Raw genomic sequence first — 20286 nt, 5'->3', positions numbered from 1 at the left:
CAATTTTGGTTTCAATTTTGGTTTCATCTGAGCACCTTCTTCCACATGTTTGGTGTGTCTCCCAGGTGGCTTGTGGCAAACTTTAAACGACACTTTTTATGGATATCTTTAAGAAATGGCTTTCTATTTGCCACTCTTCCTTAAAGGCCAGATTTGTGCAATATACGACTGATTGTTGTCCTATGGACAGAGTCTCCCACCTCAGCTGTAGATCTCTGCAGTTCATCCAGAGTGATCATGGGCCTCTTGGCTGCATCTCTGATCAGTCTTCTCCTTGTATGAGCTGAAAGTTTAGAGGGACGGCCAGGTCTTGGTAGATTTGCAGTGGTCTGATACTCCTTCCATTTCAATATTATCGTTTGCACAGTGCTCCTTGGGATGTTTAAAGCTTGGGAAATCTTTTTGTATCCAAATCCGGCTTTAAACTTCTTCACAACAGTATCTCGGACCTGCCTGGTGTGTTCCTTGTTCTTCATGATGCTCTCTGCGCTTTTAACGGACCTCTGAGACTATCACAGTGCAGGTGCATTTATACGGATACTTGATTACACACAGGTGGATTGTATTTATCATCATTAGTCATTTAGGTCAACATTGGGTCATTCAGAGATCCTCACTGAACTTCTGGAGAGAGTTTGCTGCACTGAAAGTAAAGGGGCTGAATAATTTTGCACGCCCAATTTTTCAGTTTTTGATTTGTTAAAAAAGTTTGAAATATCCAATAAATGTCGTTCCACTTCATGATTGTGTCCCACTTGTTGTTGATTCTTCACAAAAAAATACAGTTTTATATCTTTATGTTTGAAGCCTGAAATGTGGCAAAAGGTCGCAAAGTTCAAGGGGGCCGAATACTTTCGCAAGGCACTGTATATATGCATATATAGTACCAGTCAAAAGTTTGGACACACCTACTCATTGCAGGGTGTTAAACAAATCAAAATATATTTTAAATGTGAGATTCTTTGAAGTAGCCACCCTTTGGCTTGATGACAGCTTTGCACACTCTTGGAAGTCTCTCAACCAGCTTCACCTGGAATGCCTTTCCAATAGTCTTGAAGGAGTTCCCACATATACTGAGCACTTGTTGGCTGCTTTTCCTTCACTCTGCGGATGATTGTGGAGGCCAGGTCATCTGTTGCAGCACTCATCACTCTCCTTCTTGGTCAAATAACCCTTACATAGCCTGGGGGTGTGTTGGGTCATTGTCCTGTTGAAAAACAAATGATAGCCCCGCTGAGCGCGAACCAGATGGCTTTGCGTATCACTGCAAAATGCTGTGGTAGCCATGCTGGTTAAGTGTGCCTTGACTTCTAAATAAATAAATCAGACAATGTCACCAGCAGAGCACCATCACACCTCTTTCTACATGCTTCACTGTGGGAACCACACATGCCGAGATCATCCACTCACCTACTCTGCACCTTACAAAGACACTGCGGTTGGAACCAAAAATAGCCATTTGGACTCATCAGACAAAAGGATATATTTCCACTGGTCTAATGTACATTGCTCGTGTTTCTTGGCCCAAGCAAGTCTCTTCTTATTATTGGTGTTTTTTAGTAGTGGTTTCTTTGCAGCAATTTCACCCTGAAGGCCCGATTTCACGCAATCTCTTCTGAACAGTTGATGTTGAGATGTGTCTGTTACTTGAACTCTGTGAAGCATTTATTTGGGCTGCATTTTCTGAGGCTGGTAACGAACTTATCCTCTGCAGCAGAGGTAACTTTGGGTCTTCCTTTCCTGTGGTGGCCAGTTTCATCCTAGTGCTTGATGGTTTTTGCGATTGCACTTGAAGAAACTTTCAAAGTTCTTGACATTTTCAGCATTGACTGACCTCCATGTCTTAAAGTAATGATGGACTGTCGCTTCTTTTTGCTTATTTGAGATGTTCTTGCCATAATATGGACTTGGTCTTTTACCAAATAGGAATATCTTCTGTATACCACCCCTACCTTGTCATAACACAACTGATTGGCTCAAACGCATTAAGAAGGAAATTCCACAAACTAACATTTAACAAGGCACACCTGTTAATACATATGCATTCCAGGTGACTACCTCATGAAGCTGATTGAGAGAATGCCAAGAGAGTGCAAAGCTGTCATCAAGGCAAAGGGTGGCTACTTTGAAGAATCTCAAATATAAATCATTTTTTGATTTGTTTAAAAGTTTTTTGTTTACTACATGATTCCATATGTGTTATTTAATAGTTTTTTAAAAATTATTATTATTCTATAATTTAGAAAAATAGTAAAAATAAAGAAAAATCCTTGAATGAGTAGGTGTGTCCAAATTCTTTACTGGTACTGTACATCAATACCTTGCGACTGCCGGTCCAATAACACTCTCTTGCAATAACCTTCCCCAGACTGTTGTGATGTTGGCCATCCTGACATGTTCAATGCCCGTAGAACACTTTCACACTCATTGACATTTGTCACATATCGCACCACTGACAGGTGGAGTGACTTTTCAATAAACTTTTATACATTTCTTTAGAAGTGAACAATGGCAGAATGTTGCTTTGCCTACTATGAATACGAGACTCTTGCTTCGGTCTTCTGTTGTCTTGCCAGGTCCCAATGGAGACTAAATAAGGAGATGGTTGAGGTGGAGATAAGATCAGTTTAGAGTTTGGCTCAGGGTTCAGTGTGTCAACTATAGTGTGCTGTGGTGTGTCGTATGTCGAGAGATCACAACACATGGTTTGTACCGACCAGGCTTCCTTTTCACTCTTAGTGCAACAAGCAACCAGGAAGGAGAAATAATTGATACTGACCTGCCCTATGCCCGTTTGTTCTCTTCATGTACAGTGGCTTCCGAAAGTGTTCACACCTCTTGACTTTTTCCACATTTTGTTGTTACAGCCTGAATTTAAAATACATACAATTTAGATGTTGTTACTGGTCTACACACAATACCCCATAATGTCAAAGTAGAATTTTGTTTTTAGAATTTTTTACAAATGAATTAATAATGAAATGCTGAAATGTCTTAAGTTAAGTAATTCAACCACTTTGTTATGGCAAGTTTAAATAAGTTCAGTCGTAAAAATGTGCCTAAGTCAAAAGATAAGTTGCATGGACTCACTCTGTGTGCATTAATAGTGTTTAACATGACTTTTTCATTTAACAAAAGGACCACAAAGACGAGGGACGTTTTCTAATGCCTTGCAAAGAAGGGCACCTAAAAAAGCAGACAATGAATATCCCTTTGTGCATGGTGCAGTTATTAATGACACTTAGGATGGTGTATCAATGCACCCATTCAATACGAAAATACAGGTGTCCTTCCTAACTCAGTTGCCGTATAGGAAGGAAACCGGTCAGGGATTTCACCATGAGGCCAATGGTGACTTTAAAAAAAATTCGGAGTTTAATGGCTGTGATTGGAGAAAACTGAGGATGTATCAACAACATTTTAGTTACTCCACAATACTAAATGACAGGGTGAAAAAAAAGGAAGGCATAAGTCACTAAAATAAAACTGTAAACAATTTGGCAATGAAAAGAAATGTATGTCCTGAATACAAAGATTTATGTTTGGGGCTAACACATCACTGAGTACCACTCTTCATATTTTCAAGCATGGTGGTGGCTAAATCATGTTATGGGAATGCTTGTCATCGGCAAGGACTTGAACGTTGTAATAGTATAATGCACAAGGTGCAATTTCAAAATTGGCCAGTACATCATCAGTTTTCCTCTTGTCATGTCAGTCATTGCAAACCTTAGAGAGCTATTTATAACTTGTCAGAAATGTCCAGATCAACCAGCCCATGTCAGCAAACTTTTCTTGAGCTACGTTTTGTTAGCCTATCGATGTTTTTGTTGTTGTAATGCTAGTCACTCATATCACATTAATACACATTAGACATGACAAAATGTATAGAGTTGCAAGCTAATGAGCTTTAAACTTGCAAAAATGTATCTGCAGCTCATGACAAAATATTCTCTAAATCGAAACCAACAAGTGTGTGAACAGTTTGAATCATGAACAGTGTCCATAGAAATAGACATGGTGCCCCAGGATGTTTCCCAATGCTGGTAGATGGGCCTGAGTGAAAGAATGTTTGGGAACCCCTGACGTGGAGTAAGGCATTTGTGAAAATCTTATAGCAATATAGAGTGGGAAAGCGGCCGTGTGTTTGGACAATTAATAGACACTGCAGTAAATAAATACTAATAAAAACACCTGTCTTGCATAGGACTGTACTTTACACAGACCGGTGCGCCATAGCCAATCTGAGCTACAGTCGGCCTATATGCAAATAAACCATTTGCCACATGGGCCTGCCATCATTCACTTTGAACTGGACTGTGTGTTTATAGGCAGTAGCAACAGCACGACTTTAGATCATTAGAAAGCATTCGGCAAAAGCCACAAAATGCACCTGAATGGATTTCTGTAAATATGTAAATACCATGGGTCCTCTTACCTTTGGGGAACTTTACAATCCTATTGATCAAAGAACCATGGAGGTAGGCTCTCTCCCCCAGTTGCCTATGCACATCAACAACAACAAAATCAACAACTAATGTTAGCCAGAGTGAGATGAGCTAAAGTCTAACGAGGGAACAGTAGATAAACCCTCAAACTTTTTCAAAATTGCACTGATATACAATGGGGAATAGTAGCCTGCTCGCCCTTCTGCAGCTTGCCTGCCAAAGCATGCTTGTCCCAACACACATTTTGTCAACTGAGTGGGTACTTGCCTGCCTGCCCGTCCATTTTATCAATGCCAAATGAATTTGTTTGACAACTAAGATATATGCTAACTGTGGATAAGTTGTTCAAGTTCAGCATAGCTACCTAGCAAAGTTATTGACATTTCTTGCTAGCTAACCAAATAGCACCCGCATCTCTAGCTGTAGCCAACGAAAAACGATATGGGGTAAAAAAAATTACATGACATCCTCCCAGCAGCTAGCTAATGTAACCTCTGTGTTTGTAGTGGACACTATATGGTATAGTATGGTCACCTGTTAATGACTCTACTCAATTATTCAACTGGGTTTCTCGTCACCCAAGAGCAGTTTCCTTTCCTCTGGTTAACGACCGGACCGCATTATCACCAAACAAGGCCTGGATATCCTCAGGTCAACACGGGTTACGATAATTACGGTGAACCTGTCATCTACAGTAATGAAACGACATTCCAGGCACGGTTAAGAGATCCACAGACCTACGAAAAGGATCTTATGACATACGAGTGTGATTGCCTGTAACACTAGCAGGTGTGTCGCCGGATGATAAGTTGTAGGTCCTCTGAGTGGTGGCCTGTTTTTTTTATCCCGGCTTCCTGACGCCACAGAGCGAACATAATGTCTGGGATCTGACGCTAACTCATGCCAGGGTAAGACCTTGACAGGCATGAGAAACAAAGGCTTTCTGAACAGAGCACTGTAAGTCCTAACTGAAGTTTATCTCTGTTTGATGATCCAGTAATATTGGACTATTGGGGGATATTTGTAAGGGATGTTAGGGGAGGGTAACCTATGAGGTTTGATGCAAGTCATGAGAAGGTCAGAGCTTTACATGAGGGATGTTAAGATTGAAAAGTTGGAAGGGAATTATGTTTCCTCTTCATGATACATGGTCTGTTCTGATAATAGGACATTCACCCAGAATACTCTTCATCGTGGAAAGGTTCAGGACGATTCCCTGATCTGGACTTTGTCATGCCTTTGGTATACTGCATCTCAGCTTGTAAGTCATCTGTGGAAAAATATATGGTCTGCTTAAATGTAAGCAATGAACTGCAAAAATGAACTGCTGATACTTTATAAGATACGCTACTGTATGTGAGGGAACTTTCAGTCAGCAAAACAATGGATTGTATGTGTACTGAATAACGTCAGCACGTGGCCCCTCAGAACTATGGTAACCCTACCTTTCACCTTTTAACAAAACAATAGGACCTACACAAGCACAGCAGCAGAAATCATGAAATTGTTTGTTTCAGCAGAAAAATGCTATTTAACTATGAATTGATTATAAGTATTCACAACTATGTCTAACTATTTGTCTACTCAAACAAAGGCAATTGAGTTTATACATACTATTAATCTATCAAATAATTAAACCATGTTTTTCAGGCCATATATCATATTAATGGCAGTGAGTGTAATTGTAACCGTTAGCTCTACTGTAGGAAAAATGACTTGTGAATGTCATACTTTTATGAAATTGAGCAGTTGGGATTTGATGTGTCCGAAGTCAGTCTGTAGGGAATAGCGCTATTCTGGCATCCTTTTTGTCTTTTAGCATAACTGTATACTTTGTGTTTGTCTGGCCGCAAAGCAATAGCATCCCCTGGTAATTGTTTTGCTGGGGCATTTATTGCCTTTCTTAAACCATTGCCGGGATCGGAACTCATTCCTCATTTTGCCTCGAGGGCAAAATATTTAAGGCAACCACTTTATTGATGAGGCTGGATCAAAGTAAAATGCTCCCAACATTTTGATGAGCTTTGCACTTAACAACCTACCATTCCTGTAACACTGTATCAATCTATTTGTTAACTAACTGTTCTAGGTTTTGTTCACTTTTTTACAGAAGCCAAAAGTATGAAATGACAGCAGTGTGCATGTTGTGTTTTTATGCTGCGTTATGATTTAAAAATGCTGGGTCCCCAGTTTGTCCGTATTACAACAGTGTCTTGGTTCGGACAACAACGCCCAACCTTTGCGTATCATTAATACTGTATGTCACACTATGAACTTGGCACGACAATTCACTGGAGCAGTGGTAAAGAAGCAGTCCCTGTGACCCCTGCCAACTCCTAGTCAAAGCTGTCCCCTACATATTACATATCACATCCATTTAGTCAATAAAGGAACAAAGGGCATGTATTCCTCCAGACACACTGGCTGCATGCTCTTTTCCTCTTTGATTAAGGGCCGCGTCACTCAGACCCTACATTAATTCCACTGTTGTCTGCCATTTCTCAAGTCAGACACTTATTCCCTTAGTGCACAGCTCCAGAAAATAACAAAACATGCAATTATATGTTTGTATAAGCGCATTCACTTCAGACAAACCTTATTGTTGAATGTCGTCAATACTGGCCACAGTAGTCACATTACTTCCTTTGCTTATTCCCTTTAGCTCTTAGTGGAGCTACTCAGTGTTTCCCCTAGATTCATTTAGCAGCTGCAAAAACGTTGTATATGCAGTATATATATATATTTCTGCCTAGACGCACTTTAAAATGGATAGTTGTTGGCTCAATGACTGGAAGTCTATGAGAACAGCTAGCATGTCATTGTGCTAACGCTAGTAGCAATGCGATACCCTTGCCACCACTGCTTAAAACATTTCTAGTTGAAACACTGAGGTACTAAAGGCTTGTCACTGCACTACCTTAATCATTCCACATAAATGTCTGCTCTCCAAAGAACTGCCAACACGCTTTGTCTTTAGCGAGGACGCACAGACTTCTCCTTGCCAGTCAGCAGAAGGGTGTGTGTCAGTGTGGTAACAAGAATGGATGACAAACGCAAGACATCTGACCGTATTGTCAATAAAATTGTCTGACATCATGCTAGAGGAGGAGGCGATTGTGTCTGCGAGATTGTCTGTGACATAGCTCATACAGGTTATTGGCCTGGATGGATATTGTCTCGAAGAACGAACCAGATTAATGTCATTAATCAGCTTCTATATTTACAGTGCATTCAGAAACTATTCAGACCCCTGGACTTTTTCCACATTTTGCTACGTTACAGCCTTATTCTAGAATTGATACAATTTGTTTTTCTACACAAAATACCCTATAATGAAAAATAAACATTTTTGCACATTTGTTAAATATAAAAAATACAGTACCAGTCAAAAGTTTGGACACACCTACTCATTCCAAGGTTTTTCTTTATTTTTACTATTTTCTACATGGTAGAATAATAGTGAAGACATCAAAACTATGAAATAACACATATGGAATCATGTAGCAATCAAAAAAAGTGTTTAAACAAATCAAAATATATTTTATGTTTGAGATTCTTCAATTAGCCGCCCTTTGCCTTGATGACAGCTTTGCACACTCTTGGCATTCTCTCAACCAGCTTCACCTGGAATGTGTTTCCAACAGTCTTGAAGGAGTTCCCACATATGCTGAACACTTGTTGGCTGCTTTTCCTTCACTCTGCGGTCTGACTCATCTCAAACCATCTCAGTTGAGGTCGGGAGATTGTGGAGGCCAGGTCATCTAATGCAGCACTCCATCACTCTCCTTGGTAAAATAGCCCTTACACCGCCTGGAGTTGTGTTGGGTCATTGTCCTGTTGAAAAACAAATGATAGTTCCACTAAGCCCAAACCAGATGGGATGGTGTATAGCTGCAGAATGCTGTGGTAGCCATGCTGGTTATGGGTGCCTTCAAGACTGTTGGAAAAGCATTCCAGGTGAAGCTGGATGAGATAATTCCAAGAATGTCCAAGGCTGTCATCAAGGCAATAGGTGGCTACTTTGAAGAAGCAAGTTTTAATCAAGGATCTCTCTGTACTTTGGTCCGGTCATCTCTCCCTCGTCTCCCAGTCCCTGCGCAGAAAAACATCTCCACAGCATGATGCTGCCACCACCATGCTTCATCGTAGCGATGGTGCCAGGTTTCCTCCAGACATGAAGCTTGGCATTCAGTCCAAAGAGTTCAATCTTGGTTTCATCAGACCAGATAATCTTGTTTCTCATGGTCTGAGAGTTCTTTAGGTGCCTTTTTTCAAAATCCAAGCGGGCTGTCGTGCCTTTTACTGAGGAGTGGCTTCCATCTCGCCACTCTACCATAAAGGCCTGATTGTTGGAGTGCTGCGGAGATGGTTGTGCCTCTGGAAGGTTCTCCCATCTCCTCAAAGGAACTCTAGAGCACTGTCAAATGTGGGACCTTATATAGACAGGTGTGTGCCTTTTCAAATCATGTCCAATCAATTGAATTTACCACAGGTGGACTCCCATAAAGTTGTATAAACATCTCAAGGATGATCAATGGTTCAAGGTATTACACAGATTACACTATTCCAAAACTAAACTGCATAGGATATTTCCTGAGACATCCCCTACATGTGATAAATGTCAGGCTACGCAGGGTACACTACTCCACTGCTTTGCCCTATGCTCTAGCTTGCATGATTATTGGAGTGGAATTTTTGGGATCCTCTCTGAAGTTTTGGAGACTTCAATAGATCCAGACCCGCTTCTGATAATCCTGGGAGTATCTGAGTCCCTAAACGGATTAACCAACCCCCAAAAACAACTCATCTCGTACGGTCTCATCTCGGCAAAAAAACTAATCTTGTTGTTTTGGAAGAGGAGGGAAGCGCCCTCTACCAAATTATGGCTCAGTGAATTGGCAAATACTGTACACTTAGAAAGAATTAGATATATTCTGAACAATAGATTATCAACATTTGATCAAATCTGGCAGCCTTTCCTCTCCTACTTGGACGAGTCGGCGCTGTGAATTTGTACTTATTAACGCACTCTCAATTGTAATATTTTAATCTACCTTTGGGCAGCGTGTGCTGGCCCTGCCACCCGAGCAGTTTGGGGGGGGGGGGGGGGGGTTTGGGGGAATAAGGGGGGGGGGGATAGGGGGGACATCTTCCCTCTTTCTTTCTACTTGTCCTTGTTTTGTATGTCGTGTTGTGTATGATTTGTTCTGCACCCAGGTTTATGGGTCTTGTTGTTCCTTTATGCTCTTGTATCTTTAGATAAGAATTGTATACCTGTCTTGTATACCTTATACACCATTCTTGTGTGTGTTTAATAAAAAATATTTGAAACATAAGGATGATCAATGGAAACAGGATGCACCTGAGCTAAATTTCGAGTCTCATAGCAAAGGGCCTGAATACATATGTAAATATGGTATTCCTGTTTTTTTTTATTTTTTTTAAATACATTTGCAAGAATTTCCAAAAACCTGTTTTCGCCTCGTTATGGGGTATTGTGTATAGATTGAGATTTTTTTTTTTTGCATTCATTTTAGAATAACGCTGTAATGTAACAAAATGTGGAAAAAGGAAAGGGGTCTGAATACTTTCCAGAATGCACTGTATATTCTAGAATCTAACTATACATTGTATGTCATAATTCACACATACTGCTGTATTTGACCATTGTCACACACACTGCCGTGTCAGATCATTGTAAGCTTTACATAGTGTACTTCAACCTGCTAAATGTAGCCCCTTACTGAACAAGTCCCAAATAAAGGGACGCCTCTAGAATTTCTGTAGATTTCCCATCTACAGACTGTCAGTGTGTCGGAGTCCTCACTGTGTGTTCCTCACAAACACGCAACACCGCTGTTATTCTTTATATCTAACATCAAAGCTGTCTTGGAATTACACGTGTTGGAAGTGAGTGGTGAACGACATCATTTGAGAGCTTGTCTCATGCCTATGCTTACCTTAAAGCCTTGAACTACATGTTTCAGCACTGCCTCTGGCAAGAGGGTAGAAACAACTTTAGTGCTTGTAAGAGAGGACTCTTAAACGTGTTATTTAAAGACTTTCATGTTGAGTGCGGGGCACCATTAGAACACTAAGTAGATAATGTTCCTAGCGTTTTTTGTTACACGCTATAGCGATCATAAAGATTGAGCATTTGGATCCCCTTGAGTGGGTAGAAATTGTGTTGACACACGATGCTGTTGTGAGAGTGGATTACGTGGAACATTATCCATTTGTCAGTCATGTATAATATTGCTTACAGTGGCAAGTTCAATATGGACCCCTGTGTGTTTTGTGAAGCGATACGCTTGACTGTGTGTGTGAAAAGTTTAGAGATTTGAAGTCCAACCTGAGGTCATGTGCTACAGATTGTATTCAAAGCCACGCTTACAGTGATGACTTAGTGCCACAATACTACAGTATATGAATAAGTCATGTAACATACTGACTGGTTTCCATGGAGCAAACGTTGCAATAGGAGATTAAAATGACTGATAAGAGTTGAATCAATTGCCAGCAATTGACAATGTGCAAACAGGATACAGACAGGAGTCAATACACAGATGATATAATATAAATACAGTAAACATTCAACTCTGAAGCTGATTTACAGTGAGGAAAGACCTAGTTAAATAAATACAGTTAAAAATGAAAAAATATACAGTAGTACCATACTGAAGTGGATAGATTCTTTGATGTACCAGTGTTGTAATAGCAAAGTTGCTGCATTGCAGTATTTTTCAATACTTGACTGAATTATCGTGAGCCCAAGCTGCTTTTACAAGGTCTAATAGGCTGCATCTGCACACTAATAAATTGTCATGAGATGCATGCTCTTTGATCATTTGTGCCCAGATTTGAGATGCTTAATTTTCCTTTGAGGAATATATGTGCTGACTCTAAATGTTTACACATGGCACGTAAATGCACACACGTCCAGTGTTGTCTTGAGAGCCATTGGTGACAGTCACTCATCTCCACAGCTTGCACTCTCCATTCCGTTTCAGTCTCCCAGCATGCACAGCAGCCGTCGGTTGTCAGGGTAACTGTTACACTCACCATGCTGTTTGTCCTAGGTTATGTCTACCCTCAGAACGGTGACAGGCACGGCGTCAAAGCTCGACTAATGAAGCTCTTACCGTGCTCCGCCGTCAAAAAGTCATCTGCCAGTAGCCAAAGCAAGTGACTTTCTCTCTCTCAGAACATCTTTCTCTCTCCCAGAACATCTTTCTCTCTCCCAGAACATCTTTCTCTCTCACTCTTTTTCTTTCTTTCCCCCCTTTACCTCTCTTTCCTCCTAAATATTATCCTACCTCCCACCCTTTACTCTGTGGTGTTGTTGTACAGTCAGTTAGGTTTTTGAAAGGAACCTCAGGCCAGCAGTCACTACTTCTCCAGTCTGTTCTCTGGTGTCCTTATGTGGCTGGCAACTGGCCAGAGGCACCACCAAGGCAACATTTTTAGAGACCTGATCCTTACTTTAGATTCTACACAAAATGTGGGGCCTAATACCAAAGTCTAATCCCCCCCCCCTTTTCAAATCAATTTCAAACTTCACTGAGTGAGCTCCTTAATGTCATGAGAAATAAGATGCATGGGAAAAGACATGCAAGTGCCAATATGGAAGATGTCAATGAACTGGGTTAGACACTGAAGGCGAAGTGTTAAGCTAAGTCTGATACAACCCACCTGTTTATTGTACTTCGTCTATTAAATAACACACACATGAATTGAAACCCTATGACTATATCATAACTGAGTCAGTAGAAACGGGTGAATCGTTAATCTGGGTTTTCTGTGTGTTCCTGTGTGTGTCCCATTCATCATCCAACCAGCTCACTGTAGAGTCAGACTCCATAGCGCTATTGAAGAATCACCGTCACACAGTTTCTTACCTCACCGTGTGGTGCCAACACGCTCAGTGGGCTGGACAGACTCACCATGGCCTTTGTGTGTGATTAATTGACTTGAAAGTGTGAGGGATGGCAGGATTTGATTATAGCGATCTGAGGACGACGAGCACCTTGTCATTAGCATAATAAACCAGATCACAAGATACTGTATTCTTTTGGAGTGGGAGCATAGGGTTTTCACCAACATCAAAGGGAAACTCTGAAATTGGCAGCATATGAGCTATGAGAGTGTCTTCCCTATCCTATTGATGCTTGTAGACACACATACACACCAGCTCTTCGGCAGGTTAATCCAATACTGAGAAGAGACGTAGCATTTTGGCCACCGTCCACAAGACTCCTCTCAGGGCTAATGAGAGGTGGTGAGACGCTGGCATACCTCAGGTGAGTGTGTGCAAGAGAGACTTTTCAAGTGCTCGGCTCTGAGGACAACCGCTGGCATTGACAGGCCCGAGACGGCGGCTGCCATCATTACAGGCCCATTAAAGCGCCTCTCCGAGTTCAACGGCCCCCATCTCGAGGAGGCTCCCTGCCAGAGGGCCCTTGTTCCTGGGTTTCGATAACGCTAATTACCTCTGCTGTGATATTTCATGAGGAGAGATCGGGACACCGCCAAGTGCTTGGGGGTTTTGCCTGGTTTTGTAGTGGAGGGACCAAGCAAGGATGTGAAAAGATCTTCCTCGATTGGTTGGCTTTGAAGTGTGCTTGAAGCCTAACCTTAAGCCTAATATCAAATAACATCAAATTGTAGGGATCATCAAGTGGGTATGGCTAAACTTACAATGAACGTATACTACTAGCCTATATTCTACCCTTCCTGAGACTGTGGCTGAGATTCACCTGGCTGTAGGCCTTTCAGACATTACAGTGGCCTTTGCGTGAATGGCATTTCCATGTGATTACATTAGCAACATGGGTGATAAAAATGATCATATCAGATAACCTCGACAGGTGGTGGTTCCAATACTTTTTCGTATCCTCATTTGCTCCTCCCATAATAATCAAACATTTCAAAGTGGCTATAGACTCCTTTGGCTAACTATGGTGCTGCTATGGTAATGGTATGCTATCCCTACAATTTTATAACAATAGCCTGTGAAGTAACTGGTTTCACAATAGCTGCAGTGCTGTGCTTACTTAAGGATCCAGAATTAGCATGTTTAGAATGTGTTTGACATTCATATCATTAACGCCCTTAACCTTGCTGCTTTAACACAAACTAGCATACGGTAGAGCATTATTGTTTCGTATAAATCCTTTGGTTAACGTGGCGAGTGTAAACTACACTGCTAATCTCTGTTCTTAGAGGGCGAGTCAGTGCTGTGAGACCTCTGTGGGCTCCAGAACGCCGTGTGGCACTGCAAAACTTACTGAAGTAGGACAGGACACACTTTGCTTTTATGGGTGAAATGCAGCCAATTGTGTTGAATTGTTCTGAATGAGTCAGATTCCTTCTTCCTCCTCTCCAGACAGCGTGGAAGATGAGTTGGAGCTGTCCGCCGTCCGCCATCGCCCCGAGGGTCTGGAGCAACTGGAGGCTTTGACCCGATTCAACCGCAAGGAGCTGCAGATCCTCTACCGAGGCTTCAAGAACGTAAGTGGCCCAGTTTCACCACGCATCCAAAGCCATTGAAATAACGTGCATTGTGTTTTTTGTCTCACCGCTAAGGTCCTCCTCCATCCAGTCGAATTCGTGTCTCCATTCTTAGATAGCTATTTATTTATTTTTTTCCTACTATGGCCAGGTGTGCTACACTTGTTTTTCCTTTCTAAAGATGATCTGACCTATTGAACTTCATTTCGTCTGCCTTATTGAGCTCTTATTGGTGCAGGGGGAAACTTTTTTAAAACTTATCCCCTGACCTTGGGTTCATGGCATTTCAACTCTGTCTATGGAATTGTAGGGGGGGCATTGAAAGTATTCAATAGGTTTAATGGACCAAAAAATGTTATGTGTGATCTTCTGTCAAATGGCACAAGTGTAATCACAGTTGGAAGATGTCTCACTCGAGAATATTCTAGAGTACTCAAGGAACAATTAGGTCATACCTAGAATATATTCCATTCTAGTTTATGACTAACGTACAATCAGATCACACAAAGATCCTTAGAGAGATATGTATACAATTGAAATCGTCACCTCTGTTGTGAACCGTAATGAGATGAATTTGACCCAAATTGTCTGGTGACAAATGGAAGAAGGGAGCCACGGTCTATGATACCTGCATCCTGAATGGCCCTGGCCCCCATGGACCCTAACCCGAGACCCTGGGAGGACGGAGGTCAACTCTACCCATTAGCCCTTCACCACAGGAGACTGGAAATAGGGGTTGATAAGTGGTCTAATGAGTGAGGCGGCTGTTAATTGGCACCCTGTAATCTCCCCGACTCCTTTCCCCAATGAGATCTCCCATCAAAAGATTTGTTAGACCCCTTCCGCTTTCCTACCCCTAGAGCTTTTTGTTTTTTCTCCTCTTCAACCAAGACCAGGGTTTTAAAGGTAGGCTCAGCGATATGACGTAGATGCAGAAAGTTAGCGGTATAGTGGGTACATTTCTGCAACAACTAAGGCTGTTGAAGCACGAGGATCAACTTCTCCGGTGGTTTGGTGCCGTGACTACCACTATGTAACGGCCTGAAGGGAACCCGTGCACATGCGCAGATACTGTGTGTGACTGTGAGAGAATGTATTGAATCTCGCTCATTTCAATATCTGCGGTGCTGCTCATGGCAACGTCGTTTTGCTGAGTACCTTTTACGGTGGCTTTTGGTCTTGCATGTTCAATAATAGTGGCCTCTCTCAGCAGAAGCTAGACCCATCACTTCTTAGCTGCATTAAATATAGTTGAGGAAATCGACGCCTTTGCAGTCTGAATGGAGAATGTTTTATGTACGAATAGGCCCACGGGAGATACGAGTGTTTAGCCATATGTATATATTCCCTTTGGAGGATAAGATGAAACGACTCAATATCGCCATCAGCCGGCCTTTGTGCTAGTCAAATACCTGATCTATGGTTCACACTAACCCAGTGACAAGGGCAGAATAAAGGCAATATTTAAAACTAGCCAGACAAATGTAGTCTGGCACAGTCTCCATTACAAGCAATTTGGCTCTGTGTCTTTGACGTATCAGACTTGGGTGCGAATCAAACTGCTCCAGGGTGAGCGTCCACGGGTGGTAGAATATCGTCTTTTTGAATGCCAGACTCCTGGTAATTGCAACCTAGATGTCATCACGTCTGACAAACTCTTCGGTGCTACTCAGGAATTCAGAGCCAGGGCATCGGCATGGGGCAGAAGATTGCCATCTCAGATTGTGACACATTCAATTCCATCAGTGGAGATGCCACTGTTCAAACCTCTGTCAATAACCTTATTTTCCCCATACATTTTCTTCCCAATCTTGCCGGGATGAGTCATTGAAACGAATTTCACATGCGGCTGGTTTTTGCATTCCACAAATTACAGTTATGATTTTGTTGTCATGGATGAGTTCATCTCACAAGCTTATCAAATGAATACAGATACATTGAGTCACCACGGGCCCGTTCAAGTTGTGAATGTGAATGCTGCTGACTATGTACTGGTAACTGCCAAAATAAAGAAAACACCAGCATAAAGTGTCTAAATAGGGCGTTGGGTCACCATGAGCTGCCAGAACGCGCCTTGGCATAGCTTCTACAAGTGTCTGAAACTCTAGATGTGACACCATTCTTCCACAAGAAATTCCATGTTTTGTTGATGGTGGTTGAAAACGTTGTTTCGGCGCAGCTCAAGATTCTCCCTACTCAAATAACATTTTATTGGTCACATACACGTGGTTAGCAGAAGTTTGCAAGTGTAGCAAAATGCTTGTGCTTCTAGTTCCAACAGTGCTGAAATATGTAACATGTAATCTAACACAACAACTACCTAATACACACACATCTAAGTAAAGGAATGGAATAAGAATATATACATATAAATATATGGATGAGCAATGACATTGGCAAAATTAAATAGATGGTATAAAATACAGCATATACATATGAGATGAGTAATGCAAGATATGTAAACATTATTATCTAGGTCCCAGCTCTGATGCACCTGTACTGACCTCACCTTCTGGATGGTAGCGGAGTGAACAGGCAGTGGCTCGGATGGTTGTTGTCCTTGATGATCTTTTTGGCCTTCCTGTGACATTGGGTGCTGTAGGTGTCCTGGAAGGCAGGTAGTTTGCCCCGGTGATGAGCTATGCAGACCGCCCCACCCTCTGGAGAGCCTTGCGGTTGTGAGCGGTGCAGTTGCCGTACCAGGCGGTGATACAGCCCGACAGGATGCTCTCAATTGTGCATCTGTAAAGGTTTGTGAGGGTTTTAGGGGACGAGCCAAATTTCTTCAAACTCCTGAGGTGTGCATCCTGGAGACAGAATGCACCTGAGCTCAATTTCGAGTCTCATAGCAAATGGTCTGAATACTTATGTAAATAAGGTATCTATGTTTTATTTTTAACAAGTGCACAAACATTTCTAAAAACTTGTTATTGTGGGGTATTGTTTGTAGGTTGAGGATATTTTATTTCATCCATTTAAGAATAAGGCTATCGTAACAAAATGTGGAAAAAGTCTAGGGGTCTGAATACTTTCCGAATGCATTGTATGAAGTCTTGCAGAGTGGAAATGCAGTGTTGCACCTTCTTCACCACACAGTCTGTGTGGGTGGACCATTTCAGTTTGTCCGTGATGTGTACGCCTACATACGCCTCGTGTCTGAGCCGTTGAATTGCGACTACACTTTTTCTCTATACTGACATTTCACTTGTTTGATTGCCTTGCGGAGAGAATAACTACACTGTTTTTGTATTCGGCCATATTCCCAGTCACCTTTCCATGGTTAAATGCGGTGGTTCGTGCTTTCAGTTTTTATTATGGCGAGGTGTGTGTTGATAGTTCAATTGGGTTGAGATCTGGTGACTGGGACACACACTCTTTAAACTCACTATGCTCCTTTGAGGCCCCTCTTTCAAGGTCAGCCAGATCTCTTCTAGCCGTGGTATCCAAAATAATGGGCAACTGGGGATTTTTGCATTGTATGATAGAAAGGAGGAGGACCTTATTTGGTTTGGAGCCCAGCCATTCTTCATTACTTTCACATTTAGTCGCTATGTACTATTAGCGTTGACATCTCTAATCTCCCAACAGTCCCTGGGGTTTCAAGGATGGCGTGAACACACTGCATTTCCACTCTGCAAGACTCACAAACATACAGTATTTTGACTAGCAGACAAGAGGTGAAATATCCGTGCTAGACGTGCTGTAACCATTCTCAGTGTAACTCCTCTATAGCCTCATGCAGCGTGAACAAAAAGTGGGGGGGTTGACAAGAACACAAAAGTTTTAATTAGCAGTAGCTTTGCAGAACAACAAAGGCTTTAAAGAATAATGGTCTATGTCGAACTTTGTGTCTGTACAGCAGAAACCTTGATTTGTTTAGGTATAAAAGGAATAGGTTTGAAGTTGATTCAGCTCTCTAGTACTCTCTCCGTTGTACATCTCTCGAAATGTGTGGTAACCAAATGATATAATGTGAGGGAAGGTTTGGTTTTGCATTTGATAGAAACATGTTTGTAATCACTGTGCTGTGTCCACAATAATGACCATAGCCTCAGATGACCTGTGGTACATGACCTGTGGTACAGTATCATGACTATGCAAAACCCTCATTGAAATTGCTCTTTCATTGAATGGCATTTTCAAGTGACCAAATATCTGAGGTACATTAGAATTACTGTAAAATATGCTGTATTTATTACAGTGACAGCCTGAAAGTGTGACCAGGAATTTCCCACCACAGTACTTTCAAAGCCAGGAATAGATCATGCTTACGTAGACAGTAGAATCAGTGTTTACCTAGTACTCTCTATCACAAGTAAGACAATCCACAGAGAGGACAGAGATTAACCCCACAACACCCTTTACAGCTCCCTTACACTTCACTTTTCACTGAATCATGTCACGAAACAGCCAAAATAAAAACCTGTGACCTACTTCGTTCAAACTTTGTTTCTTTGCCTGCTTTTCAGTTCAGGGACTTCTTGACCTAAGCTACTCCTGACAGGATATTAAAATGGGTTTATTAAACAACAAATAAGAAGCAACAAGGGACACAGTGTAGCACACCTCTGAGAATCAAAGTCTGAAATACAAGTGTCCCCATGAGATTTCCCCAGTGGATATGTCCCCCTGAAATATAATAGGGAAGTGCACAGGGTAATGTCCTACTCCGTTTCAAAACGTTGATCTTTATAGATTTTAAATAAAAACTTAAAGATGGACGAAGAGACAAAAGTGAAGTTGGCAGTTCTTGAGCCTAGCTTTTTGATGGAATCCATAGAAAATATTTGAGTTGTCTCTTTCAGCAGGCTTGCCCACTTGACCTGTCTTCGCTGCCTTTATCCAAACCCTCTCCTCTAAATGTATCTCTTACCAATTTTAGATGTATGTTCGCCATGAAAAGCAACACATGCAGCAAAGTGTGGCATGTTGTGTGATCTGAAGTAAAGATGTTATTGTTCAGGTGCTTAAATTTGGGTCAATTGGCTGGATTCCAAACCGAACACTTCCTACATTCTCCCTGCCCTTGTTGACTTGCCGTCATCACGTTGGATTGACTGGATACATTAAGCAATGTTATTGAATCGCATATATGCTTTCACCTATATGGTCTCCTCAAATGTGCTCGGGCGAGTTACTGCACTGTATAAAGGGCAGAGGTAGGACATTTTTTTGGTTTGGAACAAATTCTTCATTACTTTCACATTTAGTCACTAAGTCCAATTAGTTTTGACATCTAATGTCCCAACAGTCCCTGGGTTTTTGAGGATAGTGTGAACAAACTGTATTTCCACTCTATTTTGACTAACAGACAATAGAGGTGAGCTAAGGGAAGTGTTTTAATGTCTCAACATACTGTAACCCTTCTGAGTGTAATTACTCGATATGGCCTCATGCAGCGTGAACAAGAGGTGGGGGGGTTGACAAGAACACAAAACATCATTTTAATTAGCAGTACTGTAGCTTTGCAGAACAACAAAGGCTCAAATAAATATTGTCTACGTCAAACTTTGTCTGTAGAGCAGAAACCTTTTTGTTTAGGTACACAGCTCTCTAGTACTCTCTCTTGTACATCTGTGTGTGGTAACAAATTTATCTAATATGTGGGAAGGTTTGGTTTTGCATTTGATAGAAACATATTTGTTTCTATCACACCTTTTTTTGAGTATCCCGTGGACCATTAAGAGTGCCATAATACATGGGAGCTATAATCAACGATCTAAACACAAACTCATGTGCCACACAGCTGATCGAATGCCTGCTGGTGTTGATGTGATTTGCCACTCGACAAGTCGAGGCAGCCCTTAAAGTCTGAGGGTGCCTCCTACCAGCCTTGTTTATGTAGTTGGCCCTCACCCACAAACATCGATACAGCAGCTGTGGCCCACACAATTACCAACCTTCGCTGTCTCCCTCAGATTTGATACAGTTTTGCATGCTTGGGTGAGTTCTATAAATGTTGTAAGTGACCGGTTGCGGCCCATTTATATTTTGTTTGTGCCAACTTAGTTGTGTTCGCGTCAAGTTCATTCAGTTTATGACACGTTCATTTAGTTTGTCAAGTTCATTTTATTTCTATCCAATTTCTTATTGTTTTGGGGGTATTGCACCACATTGCCACCGTAGCAATGACCGGTGCTACCTCAGTATTCATAACGATGAAATAACGCTGTGGATTTCCAAACAAATCAATTCTAAGAGCTTTAACGAGCAAGTTATTGTGTTTCATTTGAAAACAACATAACATTTTGTAAAATAAGAATATGTGTCTTAATTCAGGAGGGGATTGTCTCTGTAGCTATTACTAAGAAGCTTGATCTTGCGAGTT

At 41.5% G+C, this 20286-nt stretch overlaps 1 protein-coding gene across 5 annotated transcripts in view; it reads left to right on the top strand.

Moving 5' to 3' along the window:
- Window positions 1–20286, top strand: part of kcnip4a (potassium voltage-gated channel interacting protein 4a) — a 278940-nt gene that overhangs the window by 245842 nt on the left and 12812 nt on the right. For 4 of the 5 annotated variants that reach the window (XM_036987594.2, XM_021615143.3, XM_036987595.2 and 1 more), the window contains exon 2: window positions 13834–13958. In XM_036987594.2, coding sequence (XP_036843489.2) covers window positions 13834–13958 — 125 coding nt within the window. Of the gene's footprint in view, window positions 1–11442; window positions 11634–13833; window positions 13959–20286 lie in introns of those variants that run through there. The other variant, XM_090183838.1, reaches the window with a different exon arrangement.

This window comes from Oncorhynchus mykiss, chromosome 9 (genome assembly GCF_057628025.1).
Source record: "Oncorhynchus mykiss isolate SJ-2025 chromosome 9, ASM5762802v1, whole genome shotgun sequence".
NCBI lineage: Eukaryota > Metazoa > Chordata > Actinopteri > Salmoniformes > Salmonidae > Oncorhynchus > Oncorhynchus mykiss.
The sequence above is the reverse complement of the archived record's forward strand: the minus strand, read 5'-3'. Positions and strand labels throughout refer to the sequence as shown.